At 39.7% G+C, this 21,160-nt stretch overlaps 1 protein-coding gene across 2 annotated transcripts in view; it reads left to right on the forward strand.

Moving 5' to 3' along the window:
- LOC121941807 (uncharacterized) overlaps positions 1 to 18,108 on the forward strand; it is a 33,450-nt gene extending 15,342 nt beyond the window's left edge. Inside the window, exons 3-24 of one of the 2 annotated variants that reach the window (XM_042484683.2) lie at positions 419 to 480; positions 1,655 to 1,684; positions 5,404 to 5,582; positions 6,359 to 6,549; positions 7,320 to 7,535; positions 7,760 to 7,858; positions 8,074 to 8,111; positions 8,235 to 8,281; positions 8,592 to 8,623; positions 8,829 to 8,948; positions 9,707 to 9,838; positions 9,998 to 10,039; positions 10,856 to 10,993; positions 11,154 to 11,318; positions 12,185 to 12,595; positions 12,695 to 13,198; positions 13,292 to 13,462; positions 14,562 to 14,844; positions 15,471 to 15,743; positions 17,243 to 17,338; positions 17,502 to 17,623; positions 17,816 to 18,108. In XM_042484683.2, the coding sequence (XP_042340617.2) occupies positions 419 to 480; positions 1,655 to 1,684; positions 5,404 to 5,582; positions 6,359 to 6,549; positions 7,320 to 7,535; positions 7,760 to 7,858; positions 8,074 to 8,111; positions 8,235 to 8,281; positions 8,592 to 8,623; positions 8,829 to 8,948; positions 9,707 to 9,838; positions 9,998 to 10,039; positions 10,856 to 10,993; positions 11,154 to 11,318; positions 12,185 to 12,595; positions 12,695 to 13,198; positions 13,292 to 13,462; positions 14,562 to 14,844; positions 15,471 to 15,743; positions 17,243 to 17,338; positions 17,502 to 17,623; positions 17,816 to 17,866 (3,402 nt within the window). In that variant the 3' untranslated portion in view covers positions 17,867 to 18,108. The remainder of the gene's footprint in view (positions 1 to 418; positions 481 to 1,654; positions 1,685 to 5,403; positions 5,583 to 6,358; positions 6,550 to 7,319; positions 7,536 to 7,759; positions 7,859 to 8,073; positions 8,112 to 8,234; positions 8,282 to 8,591; positions 8,624 to 8,828; positions 8,949 to 9,706; positions 9,839 to 9,997; positions 10,040 to 10,855; positions 10,994 to 11,153; positions 11,319 to 12,184; positions 12,596 to 12,694; positions 13,199 to 13,291; positions 13,463 to 14,561; positions 14,845 to 15,470; positions 15,744 to 17,242; positions 17,339 to 17,501; positions 17,624 to 17,815) is intronic. The other variant, XM_088073316.1, reaches the window with a different exon arrangement.
- The last annotated feature ends 3,052 nt before the right edge of the window (positions 18,109 to 21,160 follow it).

Raw genomic sequence — 21,160 nt, forward strand, 5'->3', positions numbered from 1 at the left:
GTGATACATAGTGTGTTAATGATGAAGATTTATAGTCACATTGAAGATGATGGAGAGTAGAAACCAGTCTAACCAGGACAAGAATGACCATCAATTCAATACTAAGCATTGTGTTGTTTTTCTGCAAGTAATTATATCAAAATTTGAACATGAACATGGAGTAAAAGAACTGGGCCTCAACTGTTCAGGTATTTCCCGCCATGTTAAAAAAAAACAGGAAACAAAGATCCACTTGAGCTTTTTCCTCAGTATTTAAGTCTTCCACTGTATATACATAAGTTATCTGATTGCTTAGATGTTGCTTCTTTTGTGTAAATTCATAGATGTAAAAAGGAGATAAAGGTTTGTAAGGTAAGGTAGGTTTGTTACATTTGTGTCTGATTTGGATGTCTTTTCCCATTTGTCCTTTTTTCTTCAGGACTGGGTTGACCATATTAACACCGTCAACCACACTGCTGCCTGCAGAGACCTGCGCAACAAGTGAGGACATTTTTTAATGTGCTGCTAAAGTTACCTCTCCAGTGTATCTTCAGTATCATAGTAATTTAAATGAGCATTGTGCATTCAGCTTTGGCTGCCAGAAAGTGTCAAATATAAGATAGATAATTAAAGGTGCATAAATCAATTTTGATAACAATGAAACAAACACTAAGATGCACAGCCTAGGGATTCATTTGGCTTACTCATGGCTAATGTCTTGGCAAACAGTTTCCTGCTTGCACATCCAGGTGAGGCAGATAACATTATTGTTTCACTTAAGTTGTTAAGTTTGCAGTGTGTACCTGAGTTCAATATTAACATGCTGTTTTGCTCTTGTTTAATTAACCATATCCTGAGAGAAAAATTCCTGGTTCTTTGTTAGATGTTTGACTCTTTAAGTCCCTGACCAGACTGTGCATTTTAGCAGTGAAGTGCAACTGTGTTTTGCTTCTAATTTTTAAATTTTTTTAGTGCATCGCTGAGTTTGCTTATCTGCTCTACGTGCTTACTGTTTCTGCCGGAGAGCTCTGAACACCTTTATTTGAAAAACCTTAACTCAGAGCGGAAAAGCATCCAACATCAGAGGTTTTTTTTTTTTAGTTTTCCCATCAGATCAATTTAAACTACTTTATTATTATTAGATTAATTTAAGCTACTTTCTTATGTTTTACCAACTGTAATTAAGCTTGATAATTGATGGCAGATAGTCAGACTGTCCTGACTCATCCTAAAGTAAGCTTTGAATGGAACCTCATCCAGGTGAACCTGGACCACTTGGTAATACTCCCTTTGATTTTGCTGTTTCTGCAGTTCTCATATATCCACACAGAGTCCCTTTCCATGTTTCTGCTAATTATTGTGAACACCCTCTCACCCTCAGTCTGAGCCCTCTGCCTGCCCATTTTTTAGGCAAATTTTAATTTACAGGTCTTTAAAACCTGCAAAACATGCTCTGTCTGATCGGGACCAAAGGACTTAACTCTGTGGGCCTGGTAACAAAGGCGGCAATTTGAAACAACACAAAATAGTATAGAATTTGTTGCTTGATGCAGATTTTAAAAAGCACACCTTTGTGTTGATACAGACAATTACATTTGATAATTCTTCTCCAACACAAGTTAGAAGTAAAAATATTAAATGACATTCTAATGAGTGTTTGTGTTTGTGTCTGAAGGTACCCTCACTGGAAACCAAATCTACCAAGGTCAGTTCGACTCTTATTCTCATGTTTATCTAAAGTATTTGTGTTCATAGCTGTGACCAGCAGCCAATGGGATTCAACCATGTTGTATGCTCTTCATTAAGCTTTACTTTGCATATACATCTGACACAGCTCTTACAAAGCAGTTTTGTTGGTTATCCATTTGAAAATAATTCTATGTATTGTTTCAGATATCTTGTGCTGTTAAAACGAATCCCAAAAAGTTCAATAGGCTACACTCACTTGCATGGGCGGAAACTTGTTCCTTACTCGTATCCAGGAAATGAATGAATGAATGTCCGAACAATGAAATATGTCTGGGTGATCTTCCCATTTACTGCACAATGATGATTGATGGTTTTGTGATGAGGTGAAGTGATCTAGTTTACCTTTGCTGTCTTTTTGCTGTGATTACGGCAAGAATCATATGTGCCCGCGCCTTAGCTCCATTGTGTTCTTTACCTCCACCATGACTTTAAAATACATATATCAAACACCCTCTATGACGTTGACTCATACCCAATGTGACATCAAAAACAATAGAACCTGTAATAGACCAAAAGGTATTGCTGCCATCTAGTGGTCAAAATAATGTAGTCTTTACTCATCAAATTAAACAACATAATACACAATAGATACTCTAAATGGCTCCTACACACCGGCCCCATAATTGTGTTGGTGGGTGCCTACAATAACCCCATTGAAAATAATCAAAAGGAGCCAAAAAGTTTATGTGCATGGGTATCAGTATCCAGGGAGTAGACTACCTCGAGATGTACGGCCCTGCTAGTCATACAGTTGAAGACAACTCCATATCTTCACCGGACTGCGACCTCTCTTCACCTCAATCGGTCCAAAGTAGTCCACCCCTACATTGGTAAACTGTGGCAAATCTGGTAAAATCCTTCCAACTGATAAGTTGGTCATTTGTTGTTCTCTAACTCTCCTTTGAAGACGGCAATAGACAACACAGTCGGCAATGATTTTTCTGCAGGCTGAGTTTGCATTGGTGATCCAGTATTTCTTACATAGGGCAGATATGTGATTTCATCCTGTGTGGCCTAGTTGTTAATGAATGTGTTGTTAAATTAGTTTAGATATGGGTTGATCCTTAGACAAGATGACGGGGTGTTTTAAATGTTTTAATTCATTAGGCATACCCATCCTCCTACCCTTAAGAGTCCATCCTGAAGCACGGGGTCCAGCTTGTAGATCGCACTGCCTTTTCTCACAACAGATTTACCAAATTCCAAAGCGGAGATTTCCTTTTGAAATTTTACTTGCTGACAAAATTGAATGATGGCTATTTCTGCATTGGAAAGATCATTTAAATTCAGTGAGTAGACTTTTATTTTTTATCTTCTTCTGCATCTGTTCTCTGACTCTGTCTGATAATGTGCTGGAGTCGCTTGAACGGCCAATACAGCAGCAGTGAGTTCAAGTCTGGGGATTGTAGTTTATTTTAGTGGTGCTGCTCTGGATTTTCCGAGCATAAAAGCAAGATTCACCTTGTTGCACTCGTTCTCCATCCTCACGCAGGATACATTCCCGTATCCATATTCATTTGCATCAAAAAAATCATGTTACTGTACTTGCTTGAGTTGTCCACAGTCCTTTGGCTTGATACATCGATTAACTTTCAGCACAGACACCCAATTTAGATTTGAAACCCAGTCTGACCATTGCTGTGAGAAAGTTTGGGATATCTTGTTGTCCCAGCCAACCATATTCCTTCAAACTTCCTACAGCATGAGCTTGGGAGGAAGAGTGAATGGTGACAGAAATCCAATAGAGTCGTAGATGTAACCTATGACTGACAAGATCCCTCATCTTGTGTGAGGATGTTCTTCAGCTGCAGTTTTGAACACGAGCACATCAGATTCTGCACACTAGTGCAGACCTAGAGCTCTCTCCATAGGTAAGTGGTCTTTGTCCAAATTGAAACTTTAGTTTCTTTAGATCTTTCTTCTTTGGGGATGTTGGCCAAGACTGCACAGCTGTTGCTGATCTATTTTGAAAGCTGGAAACCTCCACTGGAACATGCAGTAGTGAGATTTTTTACCAGCTGCAATGCTTCTGTTACAGAGGGTACAGATTTTTCAGATTTCCACATGGATGTTTTTCTGGATGGTGTTCAGAACTTTGAGCTGAAATTGGGTGTTGTTGTTCTCAGCAACCCTCCTTAAAGTATCGTTGGCGCATCTCGGCGAGAGATGCGAGAGATAGACCTTCATCCTATAGTCCACCAAGTTCTGGGTCACATCATCATTCAGCCACCAGAGGAAGCGAAGGAAGTCAACATGTTTCTGAGACACCTTCCCCTAGTGGAATATTGCTTTACTGTCTGCCAATAGGGTGATGGGTTCCTGCCTGAACCTTGTAAGGACACCAACAGGGAGTTGGTTAGGTGAAGTCCTTGAAGCAGTTTATTGTTCAGAGATGTTCCTTTGAAACCTACTCCGCAATCAAACACCACTCTTAGGGTTTTCTTTTTGGGATGATTCACCCTGTGATGTGGAATGTATCATACTTTGCCACCAGGAACGTTTAGCTGATGTTGAGGTATTTGTTCAGCATAATCATTCTTGATGACATCGGTGAGAAAGAGTGTATATTCTTGATGATACTCTTTGTTCAATTTGAATTTCCTTTTCAAAATTACGGCTAGTTATTCAACATTGTCATTTTTGAAAGGCAAGTTGGTGCGATAGTGGTTCTCTGTAAGATGAATGGAATCCTCCGCTATCTGCAGAAATTTCAGGTCTTCCCTTGACATCCCAATCTCATCAGAAATGTTCTCGTTAAAGTCTTGATTGTACTGAGCAATTAACAGATCCTCAACTCTGGCATTGGAAATTTTGTTGGCAGTGACCGTAGGGTCACTGCTCTCTTGTAACTCACAGGCGACGGCTCTCCACTTTTCCCATATCTTGTATGGTAGCTTCAGTGCAATTAGCCTGAGGTTGGAAGGCATATTTATTTCTTCCATGTACTACAAACTTTCCATCATATAAAAGCATCCTCTAAGAAACAATGAAAATGCATGCAGAGAGGCAACATCCTCTGACTTGATTGAAGGCCAGCCTAGGACCTTTTTCATGTATGCCGTTGCAATTTTCATTTAATTTCCAACACATTTTGGGCTCCTTCATAGCCAGGCTCCTCTGGCACATTAAAAACAGCTCCTGAGAATCTCTTTTAGCTGCCCTCTGGTGTACTGTTGATGATCTGATGATCTCAATGATTTATCGTTTTTCTTTTAATTCCTTGCTCGAAAGCGCTTATAAAAGATCCATACTGTAGAGGTTCCCCCTCGAATACAGATATGGCTCTTGGTGGAAGAGATGTTAAATGGCTCATACATCTATTAGAGCTATAACATATATTGTGAACATTTAGTTAATGTTCATGTTAGAAAGTAAAATATGAATAGAACAAACTTGTGTGAATAATTTTATCTTAATTTCTCCTGTTCCAACACAATTTGCTCAGTACTTAATAGTCATTAACAGATTTGTTTTGTAGTGTGTTATTTCTGAATATGAGCAGAATCTCTTATCTGTAAATGTTTTAGATTCGTGGAATCTTAACCAGCCGTGTTGCCCAAGCAGCATGAAACAAAACACTGATCTATGCAAATGAAGGCCTTCAGGCTGTCACTTGTCACAGTCTGCTCAAACTTCACTGGTTATGTCTGTTTATGAATCTTGTCTTTTATCCAGTCGGAGCGGACGATATGGAAGTCGAGCTCAGTGGGATCCCAGGGATCACTCTCGATCTCATTCTCGATCCATCTCCACCTCTCCTCCACAAAGTCCTTCTCACAGCAGACACAGGGTGGGCCCCCATTCCCACAGGCTGCACACAGGGCCTTACCATCCTCACCACCAACACTACACAGGTAAACCACATGTATGAGACCAACCCTGTGATTGTGCAGAAGCAAGCATGCATTTACTAATGGAAGAATGGCTCATGCTCGTGAGAAAGCGAGATGTAAACATTTATGACATCCTCCTCACCTGAGCTGTTACAATAACTAGCTCCAGTGGTGTAAGGTGAGCTAGCAATTAATTCAACCTTTCTTCTGCGTGGTGATATGGTTGGTGGGTTTTTTTCAGTAGAAAGAAATTAGTTCCAATGTGAAACTGCTCACAATCATGTCTTTGGATTAAGTTAAGTTTAAAAAAGTTTAAGTTTAAAAAAAAATGGCACTAAGCACAACAAGTGGAGTGTCATGTAGTTTCATTCATTTAAAAGAAGGCAGACATATCTTCAGCTGATATCTACAACACTGAGAAACTCACATCAAAATAATTTATACTTTTAAAAAGCTAGGTCAGAGAAAAATAGAAGTTATTTTTGATTTGGAATGAACGGTCCCTTTAAACTTGAAGTTTGAGTCAGAGAGTATTTGAAACACAAAACCTGCTGTTTTTAATTTTTGCATGTATGCCTCCAGTGAACACATTTTCTTTCTAAAATTTGATGTTTGCAAAAACCCCAAAGTACTAGCATATTCTTGAAGTGTTTTTCAAAAATTGCTGGCTTTACCTTTAAAAATGCAAGGATTTAATTGGTTTTCTCTCTTTCATATAATTGTAAAGTGACAAACTGATGACAAACAAATCAATATTTTTATCTTCCTGCTTTCTCTGATTCGGGGCGTGTCTGCAGGGGGTCCCTCTCACAGTGGTTTGAAGCGCCCACATGATGATTCATCCAGGTTCTCCCCTGAGACCAGCCGTCATCCATCCTCCTATAAGACGGGTCATAGCTTCAAACATGGACCGTTACAGTCCTCCAGCAAAACTGTCAAGAGCGGGATGAAACCTGGAACCAAGACCACTAAGATGGCAAGTGACACAGTGCGTGTCTTTCACTAAGGTTGAATTTCACAACAACAAAGACACTGGCTTGTGTGTCTTTAAGCAACCATGTTCATATAGTGGCTTAAGGACAGTTAAGTAACTGATTCAGATTCATTGATGAAGGCAGAATATTGACTGACTCATATCAGAAAAATCAATCATTGGACTATGAATATTGTTGAGTTATCTGCTCTGATTACAGCCAGTGACAATTTGACATCTTCATGATTGTTCCTTTTACCTGCTGTTTTTTTTTTTTTTTTTTAATGAATACAGTAGACACTAGCATTTACACATCTTAGGTTCACTGAAGTATGTATGTTTGTGACAAGTTGATACTGAATTATTACACTACACAATTATTACACTTCAGAAAGTTAGCAGGACTTTTCTTAGGTCTCTTCAGTATTTTCTAAAGCCATTAATAAAAAGAAAAATAACCTCATTAAGAATTTAGGAAAATGTCCATAGCTTACTACATAAAAACAGACGATAGTCTATGTACAAGAGGTAATATAACTATGAGATAAAAAAAAACAGGAACTACACAACACTACATTATGCAAGTAATTAAAAAAGACAACAATCTATAAACACTCACAAACAAACTGCAGTGCCAGTGGCTCCACAGTCCATTGTTTTAATGAATAAAAAATTACAGTTTAGTACATAGTCAGAGTAGTAAAATCTTGCATTCATTTAGTTCTGGCTGACTCAAACTGGATTCCTCCTAAAACTGACCTGTAATTTGTGCTGTTGGTTTGTAGTCTGCCAAACCTCCACCAGCCAAGAAGAAGAAGAAAGTGGTGACTCCAGCCTCCCAGGACTGGTCTGTTGCAGATCGTCTGGTTTTTCTGACAGGCATCCCAAAGGATGCTACAGAGCAGGAAGTTACTGACTTGGTGGGTTCCTTTGGCAAGATCAACAACGTGATCCTCATGCCATGCTCCGAAGAAGAGAGCGAGAAGGGTGAAGGACAAAAGGTACTATTTAAGTGGAACATAATAACCGTTTCCAATAAATTTCACTTCTATTGGAAAAAAAAAAATCTTCAAACAGTAACTTAAATAAAGCATAAATTAATCATTTGCCCATTTAAAGCCTAAAGACCTGCGACAATACAAATGTTTTTTGTTCATTCATTCATCACTTAAAGGTGATGTACTGATGTCCCAAATTATAACTTTGTCACCCTTCCCTGTTGCAGGCATCTGTATGTATGATGAGTGCTGATGACGCCCAGGCTCTGGCTAACTCCACAGATCTCTCCATCAAAGACCAACAAATCACTGCTTCAGTGGCCAAGGTACCATGTGGAAAATATACGCATTTTTATTGATGGCTTATTCTTAACCCTTTGATACATAAAAAAAAACATAAGTGGAGTGACTTTTTATTTTGCCTAAATGTGTAAAACATTTGCAAGAAGGGGCTGTTGTTGTTATTTGAAACACAAAAAAACTGATGTTTTAATTTTTATACCCTTGCAGTGAACATGTTTAATTTCTTTATTTGTTCTAGAAACCTGAAGCAGGACAGTCTTCTGATGCTAACAACAGGTTTGTCACAGTTACTGTCATCTAAAGCATTTTCTTTTTTGAACCCCATTTTCTGCACGCTTACCGTACCAATTTCAAAACTGCTCTGGTTGCACTTAGCTATAAATATTTCTGTGTTTACAGCAAACCTGCTCCAGGACCGGAAAAAGGTGCTGCTGGGGAAGACTCTGGTATGAAAACAAGAAATAGCTACTGAGAGTCAGCAGTGCTGACATACAACACAGTATTATACAATACAGTACAATACTGTATTGTACTGTACTGCACTGTACTGTATTGTACCATACTGTACTCTACTCAGTGTTCCAACTTTAAAATATTCTGTCAGAACTGTACATTATCAGTAACAGTAACAGCTAAGGCACATGTAAACAGGTTTGTGATGTCATGTCCTCTGGTTGTGGTGTTGAAAACATACTAATTGTAGCTCTTTTTCCACTTTGGCCAACAATCTTCTCTTCCTCTTACTTCCCACCGCAGGAGGTGAAGCTGACCAGAAGACTTCTGATGAGGTACATGATGCATACAGTACAAGCACACATGCTGTAAAATATAAATAACAATGTAAAAAGGATGATAAAATGTTTTCAGCCAAACTCAACATTTTCTGCTTTTGATTTTGCAATTTGGGGAAATGTTCATACAAAATTTGGCTTCATCACTTGTGACAAAATGTCAGTATTCCGGTATTTTATACCCGAAACATTGTTTCCACAGAAGGGCATGTTGTTGATCACAGGACTACCTGAGAGCGGCTGGATGGAGAGTGACATCACCAAGCTGGTCCAACCCTTTGGGACTCCCTCTGACATCATACTGGCGGCACAGATCGGGAAGGTCGGTACAAGCAGTTATACTGAAGCTCTTACAGTGTCTTGGAGAGGAGAAAACACTATTGGAGAGCAGCAGTACATCTAGTAAATGCAGGTACTAAGTATGTTATTGCAAGATAATTGGTTTTCTCTGTTAGTTTAGGCTACAAAAACAGATGTTCAAGAGGAAATCTACAATAAATGATCATGAATACCCATAGTACAAAACAAAATGACAACTGAATTAATCTGCCCATAACATTTTTGAAAGAGTGGTGTTGATGTTATTTCATTTATTTTGCAGTTTATTATCTATATTATTGACATGTCACATTTTGATAATTTATTGATATTATTGGTATTACTAATTATCAGTGAAAAAATGCCCTGGAACCTTTCAAGGTAATGTCTACAGTGATACTCAATTTACAACCCAATAGGATGTCGGCCAGCCTGCTGACCATTTTCTAATTCAAAATAATCATAAATTGATTTAAACTGGTAGTTTTCTGGTACTTTGAATGTACAGAAGGTGCCAGAGTGCATAAGAAATTTTAAAATAGAGGGTTTTTTTTATCAGAAAAAGGGGTGAGAAGAATCCCCTGACAGATGTCCGGGCTGATTCTTTATTTATTGATTATTACTGTTTGTTGATTCACTATCCCCTGGCCTCCTGACATCTAGTTGAGTAACCCTGTCATGGGGTTGTTATTTCCTGTGACTGGAAAAGCAAAAATAATGTACATACAATACAATATTAAAAAAATATTCTTTGTATGTTAGGTACTTGTGTCTGTGCCAGACATGGAGATTGCGCAAGAAATCGTGAAAGTTCACACCTTCATTCCTGCGAAGATCAATGACTCTGAGCTGAAGATTGTCCATGTCAAACAGCGCATCGGCCTCAGCACACCGGTAGGACACTCATCACTGCCCAGTTTTCCTCTGCAGTATATTGATCATCTGTTGAATGTTGTGTTCTTTGCCATATTGTCTTCCTTTTGATATTATCTTTTGTTATACTATGAACTTTGAGCAATAACTCAGATTAATACAGAAAATCTCTTAACACAGGTTGCTCTCTACAATCTTCTGATTGGATCAGCAGACCCACTGGTGAGTATTTCTACCAGTATAGTTCTCTGTCCAGTTTGTTGTGGTTTATTTAACAGAGGCAGTGAAGATTTAAAAAACTTTTCGTAAGGCAAATGGCAGTTTACCAGCTGTGGTCCTGTGACAGTGGTCATGTATCTGATCATTCAAAATTGTGTTTATGCATTTGGCAATCCAAAATTAGAACCTTCTTATCGCACTAGCCAACCCTTAAGTCAGCTACTTTACAGTGACTGCAAATCAACACATCCTCGGCTGCTTCACAGTTAACGAATCGCATTATTTGAGGAGTTATACTGTGAAGCTGCAACAGTTTGCATCAGCATCAGACTAATATTGTCTTCACATGCTTTTCTCTCCACATCTCCTTTTCTGACACTTGCTGACTGCTGTTATTATTCAGCTGTGTTTTGCCTCTGTGATGCAGTCTGCTCAGATTATTTATTTACTGCTTGGCTGAAGCAGTGTGAAAGAAGCTTTGGGTAGCGGTCTTTAGATTTAGATAAGCAAGAACACACACAGTGTATTAAGTGATCTGTGCTGTACTTTGTAAAAACTAATATTTCTGTCTTAGTCTCAAGTTTGTTGAGGTTCTGATTTACGAAGACAAAAAAACAGTTGACTTACAATATTTTCATGCTTATCATATAATGTTTCAGTGTTTCAAGGGCTTGTGAAACCATCATTAATTCACATAATGAACTTGAATAGTCTGTATACTTTGAACTGACTGATTAACTGTTACATTGTTAAACTTGTGATGGACGAGTAATTATTTACTAGCTAATGAGCGACAAAATGTTCCTTTGCATCCTGCAGGAGAGTCCTGTTCCAGTCAGCTGGAGCTCCCTGTTGGTGATCAGTAATGTTCCCAACACGCCATCCGCCTCCTCTGAGGTCCAAAAATTGGTGCGGCGCTTTGGAACCGTCATCAAGACTCTAGTGCTGAACAACATGGTACGAGCAATTTGTCTGTGCAGCTTCAAACATGCTAATCTATTAACTCCTGAACCTTTTTCTCATAAAACACAGCTGTGGCCTGTGTTGAAAAATCAGTTTTCCCAAAATCTGCAATCTGCACCTCCTCATGAATGATGATTTTTCTCACCCTGCTCAGGTCATTTGCGAGATGGCAACTGCAGCTATGTCCCTGTCTGTCTACAAACGCTTCCAGATGTTTCCATGCATCATCCAGAACAACCCTCTGTTCTTCTCCCGCAAAGCTGATCCCAAAATCAGCACACAGACCAAAGTCATCACTGCTTACCTTGATTCACCTGAGGTCAGTTACATTTGAAATGGTTACGGGACATCCATGTGGTAGGGCTGTAGTCAACTACAACAACAACAACAAAAAAAGTTGGTTGACTAAAATTCTGCCTACTCTTCAACCAGTCGATTGGTTTATGTGGGGGGGGATCTAAAGGTTATCTCCAGGTTAACAGTGCACTGAGTGAACTCTATCTGGCAGCATTGTGTCCACCAAGGTGTTTTTTTCTGTTGAATTCTTTGCTGTGGGAGCGCCACGTTTTCACTATGCTACAAACCACAGCAGTGTGATGAGACGCTGAGTGCCTATTTTGGTGCTGAGTGCTGCATGTTGAGCATTTTGAGCACAAAGTCCAACTGTCACATCTCATATGTACAAGTGCAGAACAACAACAGTAGGGGGGAGACTGAACTGCTGGCCACACAGACCGAGAGGTCCATCCTCTCTCCCCATGTGCTTCAGCCTTCCCTGCATCTAGAGCAAGGGCCAGAGCATCCGCTCTACCCTGGGGAGACGTTGTTACTTTAGCAGATATGCCATATCATAGCAACCAGAGACAACCATAGTGTCTCAGCTGAGAAAGCTGCATCTCCAAAGCACTTTCAAGCGCTCCCAGCTTGATGTATTCAAAAGAGCACCTGGCTTTTTCAGCTGAGAAGAAACGCTTTTAAAGTGACACGAGTGATTGTCCAACCAATGAGAATTTAATCAGATGAGAACATATCGAGCAACCAGTCACAAAGTGTCAGCCCTACCATTTAGACACACATTTTTATTCACAACTGGCAAAAATGTTTGTAACTTTTAACTTGTATCAAACAGCTGAATGCATGACTTTGACTTGTTACTGGTTGAAACCTCCTTGTTTCTGATCATAGGATACACCTGCGAGTGGCAAAGGCAGCCAAGCAGCAGCTGCAGACGAAGAAGAGACAGCACATAAAGAGAATTCAGAATCTTCATCGGAGAATATTGAAAAGGACGTTGACGGGAAGGATGAGAAGATGAAGAGCACAGAGGAGCCAGTTGGTGAAAACAAAGAGATCATAAAAGATGAGCATACTGATGCTCCTTCGGACTCTTTGGCAGCACCGGACGCCAAACCAGAAACAGACATGGAGACAGACATGCAAGAAAAATCAGCTGCTGAAACTGTCAAGGAGGCGACAGACGAAAATAAAGTGTCCACAACAGGAACTGACGAGACCCCTGCTGCTGAGGAGACAAAGCCAGTTAGCTCTGAAGACAAAGCAGCTTCCCGGGACGCAGCCATGCCAGAGCTCCCTAAGGTAAATGATGTGGGAAACGTCAGTCTGCTTCTGTTGGGGGTCAGAAACGTCCCTACAAAACTGACATTTGTGAGTTTTGACATCTTTTTATTTCAACAGGTTACTCAAGAAATGGTCAACGCACTGCTCGTGGAGTGCCGAACAAGAACCGCCAACCATACCAACAACACAGCGACCTCAGCTAATGGAGAACAGGGGGAAACACACGTGGAGACAGAGCAGGGCAAACAGGCAGCAAAGGAGACCAAAGAACCAGCCAAGAACCACGCAGAGGAGGAGGTAAAGAAGCAGGAGAGGGACCGAAAAGAAAGGGAGGCAAGAAAAGAGAAGGAGGCGAGGGAGAGAGAGCGGAAGGAGAGGGAGAGAGAGAGGAGGGCTTGGGAGAAGGAGGAGAGGATCAGGCGGGACAGGGAGCGAGACGAAAGAGCCAGGAGGGAGAGGGAGAGGAGGGAGGAGGAGAGGAGGGAAAGAGAGAGGAGGGAGAGGAAGAGAGCATACCGTGAGGGTTCGTCTGGGTCGAGGTCGTCTTTCAGGTCGGAGGGATACAGGCAGAGCTCCTGGAGGGATGACCAGTACGACAACTCAGAAGCGGAGACCAAAAAGGTAAGAAGACATCGTTTAGTGTCGAAACTGGTGAGTTAATTCTCCTCTTTATTTTTAACTAAAGTTTTGTTTTGTTTTTGGTCCTGCATTCAGGTGGAGGAGGAGGAGGATGATGAGTTCCCGTTCGACATGGGCGACTTTGTGACTGTAGATGAAGTTGGAGATGTGACCGACCTTCCTTCCCCTCCTGCCCCCTCTGTTCCCATGGAAACCACAGAAGAAGGGGAGCAAGTTTCCTCATCTGTCCAACAGGACACTCCAGAGGTAGATATTAGTTTCTTTACATCGCAGTAGACTTCTTCTCTACGTGGTTATTTGTGTGTCTGAAGCTTAAAAAAAGTATTTCACAGATGTAAAATGTTTCCTCACATAAAACTAGGCCAAATAGACCTAATAGACATTCAGCTGAAAGATGCAAATACTTAAGAAATTGGTGCTACATGACCAGAGAAACCGGGGAAAGGGACTGATATTCACTTTTGCTCAAGATAGAAAACCTACAAAAACCAGAATGCAGCATGCCATACCACAGGACACAGGTCGGCTTAACTCAGCTCTAATATGCGTCAGTGTGCAACAACGGGTTTACCATCACATACGTTTTTTTCATTTTCTCCCTGGGTTCACCCCTTTCTTCCTGTATGGCAGCTAGATGAAATTATGTTATGTTTGAAAACAAATATAAAAAAATATATTATAGGTCCTTAAAAAAAGTTTGGAAATGTTATACGTGAAAATGTGTGGGAACCCTGGTACCACACCAATAATGACTCCCACTGATGAGTGACGTAGTGTGGAATAGTCCGTGTGAAACAATAGCAGCTGGCCGGTGACAAACAGCTTTGTTTTACAGTTAAATGGTAAGTTTAAACAGTTTTTTCAAAACACTTGAGGTGAGAAATAGGCAACGCAGGAACCAAATGTTGTTTTATATTTGATCAGAGCCACTTCCTTTTCACAAACATCCATTGTTACAGCTAAACCCATCATTAAAATACAAAATTTGAGGCAACACAGTAGCATAATCTTGATTTATATTCAGTCATCACTTACTAGTTTTACCGTTGGATCGCATTTTGGTCCAAGTTTGAGAAAGAGAGAGAGAGGCAGCATGGGTGGCGAACAATACAAAAATGCAGAAATACAGCCTGTAGTTGAAGCAACAGCCTAAGAGCTAGCGAAACTGTCAAATGACATAAAATACTATCTAGGGATATTTCTGCACTGGTTAAATGGATGGAAGTTTACCACAGTTCATGTGCACATATTATCCACATTGTTTTGATACAAAGCTGGTTGAAAATTGTTTCACTTTTATTTTCTCAGTGTAATGAAATGTTCCTCTCCTGTTTTCTGTTTTTAGGACACGCCAATGGAGGACACCACAGAAACACTGTCGGACGCCACAGCGACCATGGTGAAATCTGATGAGCACGTATCAGAGTCAGAACCTGTAACTATGCCAACAGTCGACACTTCAGATGATATTGAGTCATCAGATTCAATACTCGGTCCGTTCATCGTCTCCGTAGAATCCCTCTCACAGCCTGACGCTTCACACAGCCAAACACATGAGCCAGCGTGTGAACCACAAGCATCTGAGACTGAGATCACGCCTGAGACAGATACAGTCTCACCTGAGACAGGTAGAATCCAAACGCCTATTTTATCATATCATGAAGTGAAGGAAACACCATCTTAGATATTGTGTCTTAAAGCAGGGTTCATACAAAGTGCTTTAAGTGCTTGAAGTACTTGAATTCGGCACTCATACATTAACGTACTGCAATACCTTGAAAATTATACATTTTTTTACTCGATCCTTGAAAAAGTACTTGAATATAATGGAGGAAAACAGAAAGACACATTATTTTATGAAACATTTTAGATAAATGTTTCAAACTAGAACGCTAAGAAAGGCGTGCTAGCAGTTGTTGTCTAATGCCGTATGAGCTCGAAAAAGCAAAGGGTTGGTAAACACCGGTATTTAGGCGGCACCAGGATGTTTCACTAGTCTACAAAGCACTCACAACAGAGCAGTAATTTTGCAGTAAAAAAACAGCTGCGTGTGTCTGACTGTGGGTGGTGGAGCCAATTTGTGCAATTGTCTTGCAACTGATCCTTGTAGAGAAAACAGTTACATCCTTTAAAATGAAAATCACAGTTTGAAAAAGTACTTGAAAGTCCTTGAATATAACTTGCACCTGTCTGTACGAACCCTGTTGGAGATTGTGTAATCAATATTGGCCTGAAATCTGTCATTATTTTTCAGAGGTCACACCGACGGCCACTGTGGACTCCACCGCTGAGGTTGAAACTCCTCCCATGCCTGCTCCTGAAGCATCTGCTGCCCCGGCTGAATCCTCCTCAGACTGCACAGCAACAGCAGCAGCGGCTTCAGAGAGTGAGAAATATGAGAAAGAAGACAGTGCTGTCAGTCACAGTCAGGCTAACAAGGAGGAGACGGTGTCAGAAAAAACTGAGAAACAGGAGAAAATTCAAGTTGACAAGGACAAAGAGACTGCAGCTCCTGCTGTGGAGACAGGTATTATTACAGTTTTATAATGAAAACCACAAATACAAGTAACAGCACAATTGAGTTTTTGTTTGCATGAACTTTAAAGTAATAACATTGCCAGTACCATATATAAAAATATCAAAACCATATTAAATGTGCATTTACATCAAGTAGCCAGGCTTGGCTGCAGCCAGGTTCATGAACACATTCATCATTAAACAACAACAAAAAAAACTTATCCAGGGCTCCCACAGTCAACAAATTTCTGCAAAAGTTATGGAATCAGAAAAACTGTTATCCAGGCCTGGAAATTTTTTGGAAAAGTTTTGAATAGACATTGTTTTGGCTGTTTTAATTATATTCATCTAACATTATTCTTAATATGCTGTGTTAAAAATCTAGTGCTGCGCTGCTCGAACATCGATTGGATCTTCATTTTTCTATCCTCCCAAAAGAGGCGTGGCCTTTATGTTTTGCAGATAATCCATATGTGCCAGTGTGGTCCATGAACATATGCAGCTAGTTGCTGGCAGGAATATCTTGCTTGGGAGTAAAGATGGTAAAAGTGCTAGCAGGTTGCTTATCCTCAAAGCAGTGCATGTTAATAGGCCTACGATGAGAAATTACTTACAGTCATGGAAATAGGGTAAAATATGATGGAAAAGTTCTGGAAAGGTTTGAAAATTCATTCATAAAACTGCGTGGGAATCCTGATCATCACATAATGCAACGATGGAGACAGATAACAAGGACAGTAAGTACAAATGCAAGATCACTTCAGATAAAGACAAGAAAGCGCTGAAGGCTGAATACATTAAGTGCTTAGGTGCTGAGATCACATGAAAGATCACTTTAAAGATAGCCTGTCTCTGAAACGCTTGCTCGAGTGTCTGTATCACTGTAGATGAGGACAAGGGACCCGCAGCATCACTGGGTTTACGTGCTGCACACACAGTCTGCAAACACGGGAACAGCAAAACAAAGCCGTGATGCATGCTGCGCCTTTACAGCTGCGTCTGGGGGATTGTTGCTAACTTTTGTTGATGCTTCTTAACAGTATTTATTGTTTGTAATCAAATACAGTTTTAATGATGATGAATTTATATTTTAAATGGTATTAACAATTGTCTTGAATTGTTATTGTAAAACCAGTTATTGTGTCATCCTTTGCCTTAGTGGTTAGAGATGATGTATTACAAGGATATCTTTATTTGGATCCTTGAATTGGTTGAAAAACTGTGGATGTGTAACATGAGCACAGTTGTGTTAAACATCACGCCCGTCATGCCTCCTTTAAGCGTGGGATGCCACAATGCAGTGTATAATCACGCAGGAGAGGAATGATGCTGCCATTGTTAGGTTCTGTTTGCAGGGGCGGGATAAAGGGGGAGCTTTGTTGCGGCTCTATAGCGCAATCTCTGTGTAAAAGCAGCTCCAGATTACCAGGTGATCTGGATAAGCTTGCTGACCATGTCTTTTACATCAGTCCCTGCTTCAGACTTTAAAGAACTCCATGTCTGTTACAGGAAAGCCCGAGAAGTCTGACGCTCAAACAAAAACCAAAGAGGAGAGTGCAAGCAAAGAGAACTCCCTCCCTCCGTTTGACCCCAGCAGACCAGTTGGTAAGATTATTCACTGTGTATGCCATCAGGTTTTCACTTCGGTGTTCATCTGTTTTTTACATGTCTGTTCAGAATGTCTGATAATTTGATAACGATCAGAGTTCACTGTGTGTGTGTGTGTGCGTGCGTGTGTGCGTGCGTGCGTGCGTGCGTGCGTCCACAGGTATGGAGTACTTAGTCCCAAAAACAGGTTTCTTCTGCAAGGTGTGTAATAGGTTCTTCAGCGGAAACAAAGAGGCAGAAATAATCCACTGCAAAACCCTCAAACACTATGAGAGCCTGCAGGTAGGCAACACACACACTTTTTTTCTTCTTGCAACCTCTCATATCATTTTAATACTGGACCATTTCTTTTTAAAAAAAAAGTTCTTCCCGTGATTGATTTATTACAAAACAGGTTTCAGTATCTACAGTTTGGTCACAAAGAAGCCAGAATATTTAGGTCTAATCGAGTCTCCTTGTTCATTCTCTCGGTAGAAATACCTGCAGACCATGAAAACGGCGAATGTGACTGCTAAACCTGTCTGAATACGGCTATGAAAACCTTGACTGAATTCACCATTCCCCTCCTTTTGTATTGTCCCATCATTTCTCACTAAGGGTCCAGATTTTCGTTGATGTAGATTAGTCTCATGTCCTGTCTCAGTTTAAATATATGCGGTTTAGATTTTCCATGTACAATAAACTAAGAGAAATGAGTGAAGAACTGTGCAGTGGAAGTTGGCTGGCAGTAAAAAGTGTGCACAATCAATAAACTGTTGGTCTTTGAATTGTCTGTCACTCATTCATAATGTTTGTATGCTGCATCCTCAGACAACTAGGGATACGCAATATTGGTTTCTTTCCTGTGTCCAATATGCCGATACTTTGTGACTCAGTTCGTCCGATGCCAATAATGATATATGCACATATGTTTATCCACCTAAATGCAGAGAACATTAAGTCTCTCCTTTAGTGGAATAAACACATTACTCATACTCTTATCGTTATTGGTGGCACACATAAACTACAGTACTTTTTAAAATGTAACCTTTTTTTGGGCAAAACAATAAAACTACACACATCAGAGGTTACATGTACAACTTTCATTCTCGTGCAGTTAAGTTAAATGATGGAAACTTGTCATGAGTTTATTTAAACACATTCAAACGTTCTCTTTTTTTTGATGCTCTGCTGCTGTGCATCAATAAAGTGTTAGTTTTCCTAATGTATCTTGTTTCCATTTAAAGATAACACTAAATCGCAGCCAGATTTAGTTTGCATAGAACTTTTCATACAGATTGTAACACAAAGTGCTTCATACAGTAAAACCAGAAAAAAGTTTTTTTGCAGGCACTAATTCTCACCATGCACTACTTTTAAAAGTAAGAGGCCCTTTTATCTTGAAATAGAAGCGTGTTGTCAGTTTGCATTGATGCTGAAGTTTAAACAGATGTTTGGATGTCATTTGCGCATGTCTATAGGAGCTCAGGAATCAGTTTAAATTTCACATATAAACTATTTGCATGATATTTGATGTGTCATCACGATGTGGAAGTTGATGAATATGCTCCGAGACAGGCGGGACCAGCTAACGGGACAGGTGGACAACAGCAAAACAGCAAAGACTTTTAGTCTCGTGACAATATTTCTTAGCTATTTTACCATGTAAATATACTGCTCTTTTTTTTATTTTTTATTTTGATTGACAGCGAACAACTGATGACAAATTTGTTGTTTTGCAAGGTATCAGTGTATTAGCAACACTATTAATGTGCAGATTTAACATATTCATGGTTAGAAGAAACAGAGAGAGGGATATTATGGTGGTGTTACGGTGCATGATGACTGCACATTTTAGAGTTCAATGGTTGAGCCCTTGAATAGATTCACAACATTAGTTAGCTTCTTCTAAACCTTTGGTTATGAACATTTCTTTAACTTAACTTTGAACCTGGTTATGCTAAAAAAAAAAAAAAAAACTTTTTGGGCGGAGGGAATTGTTAATTATAGTTGGTTCAGATGACTGGCAAATGCAGTATGTCAGGAAAAAACCTCTGATATGTCAAGACAAGTGAGTTTTTAGTCAAATCAACCAGGCATGCAAATTGTCATGGATAAAATTACTTGTTGATCAGAACCGGTTGCAGCCTACTGTACACAGGAGAGACACCCATATCCAGCTGGTGAGCATTTTCAGTTTTTCAAATGTTTTTATTAAACAATGATTGATTTTTCATGTACAGTATTATAGAATTAATACTGTTAATGTTATTATTACTCAGACTGCAGTACCGTGTGTGTTTGTGTGTGTGTGTGTGTGTGTGTGTGTGTGTGTGTGTCTTCTCTTCTAGTTCTTGGGGAATCTGGGAACTCTGATAATAAAAGATTTACAAATATACGAGCCGTAGCTCATGAATAGGGATTTATTTAGAATGTTTACACAGTTTAAAATCTGACGAGTAGATGATCTTACTTAAACAAATCTAGAAAACTGATTGCCTGGAGAAAGGTAAGTAAACATTACCATTAGTTGTGTTTGCTTAACTTTTCTTACCTGATAGTTATGTACACTTAAAGAGTTGCTAAACCCCCCACTTTTGGTTTGAGTGCCTCCTCCCAGGAATGTGGAAAAAAAGTGTCAAATTTGGGCAGGACTGTGAGGAGTGCTAAAACATGCCCAGTCACCAGATCGTGCCACCTCTTGATCCACAGCACCCCCCTGCCCCTTGCACACACACAGAGTGGTCGGTTGGTGAGAGGGCGGCCACAAGGGGCTCAGTTGCTGATGAAAGCAGGCTCCTGCTACCAGGATCAGCCAACAGCAAAAATTAATTGGAAAAGCCAAGTTTCAACCTTTACAGCATGGTCACTATGCACATTTATTTACAATGTATAGAATTTTAATCTTACACTCAAATGCCAAGAGTTGAACCTCAATAAATCAACACAGATAAATACCAATATATATATTGCTTTTTAACTTTAAGAAATGGTTTGGGGTTTTAGTTTCTCTTTAAAAGCAAATACTTTATGTAAAATCAATCATTACAGTGACACTTCTCAAACAGTATTTCTGTAAGTCTGTTTTACAAGGGAAAAGATTAAAAAGATTCAAGATTCAAGGGTCAAAATTAACTAGTTGGTCTGGTAAATTTACTTAAAAAGTACTTTGCCAACAAAATGATCAATTTTATATCAATTATTAATGGTGTGTTACCTTGTATTCATGAAGAAAATGTTTTTCTTGTATGCCTTCAGTGAAAAGGAGTAAAAATGAAAGCAAAGATAAGTTTCACTTCTAGTCTCAAACAGAAGCTGAGGCAAAGCAATGCAGTGTGTTTTGGAAGTACTGAGCATGCAACTTGTTAAATGAGACTTGGCTTATACTGCACACTTTTTTGTATTTATTGTTTGATTTAGTTTTGCTGTTGCTTAACCTATTCTCTGTTTACTTCAATTAATCAACAATATTTGCTGATTTTGGATTCTTTGTTACTGAAAGCTTGCCAGAAAAATATCACATGCATAGTTGATACACATAATCATTTTGAGGGTAAAGTTTTTCAAGCTGATATAAGTAAGGGGGGTTTATCGCTAAAATTCTTTCATTTCTTCTCTTCCTGCCTAGTCACCAAAACAAATTGTTGCCCATGTTGCATTTTCACATTTTGTACAAATTACATCAGCATTTCTAAAGTTACATAGTATGAGCTGACTTTCTCCACAGGCACTGAAGGTGGATGGTTTGACACCTGGGGGAGATATCTGCCAAGCTGCAGACCACTTCAAGACCAACTAATGACAAAACTGGATGTGATGTAAGTCTTTCCCTTTTTTCAG

The sequence above is a fragment of the Plectropomus leopardus genome, chromosome 3 (genome assembly GCF_026936395.1).
Source record: "Plectropomus leopardus strain MGB_pleo_1.0 chromosome 3, ASM2693639v1, whole genome shotgun sequence".
NCBI lineage: Eukaryota > Metazoa > Chordata > Actinopteri > Perciformes > Serranidae > Plectropomus > Plectropomus leopardus.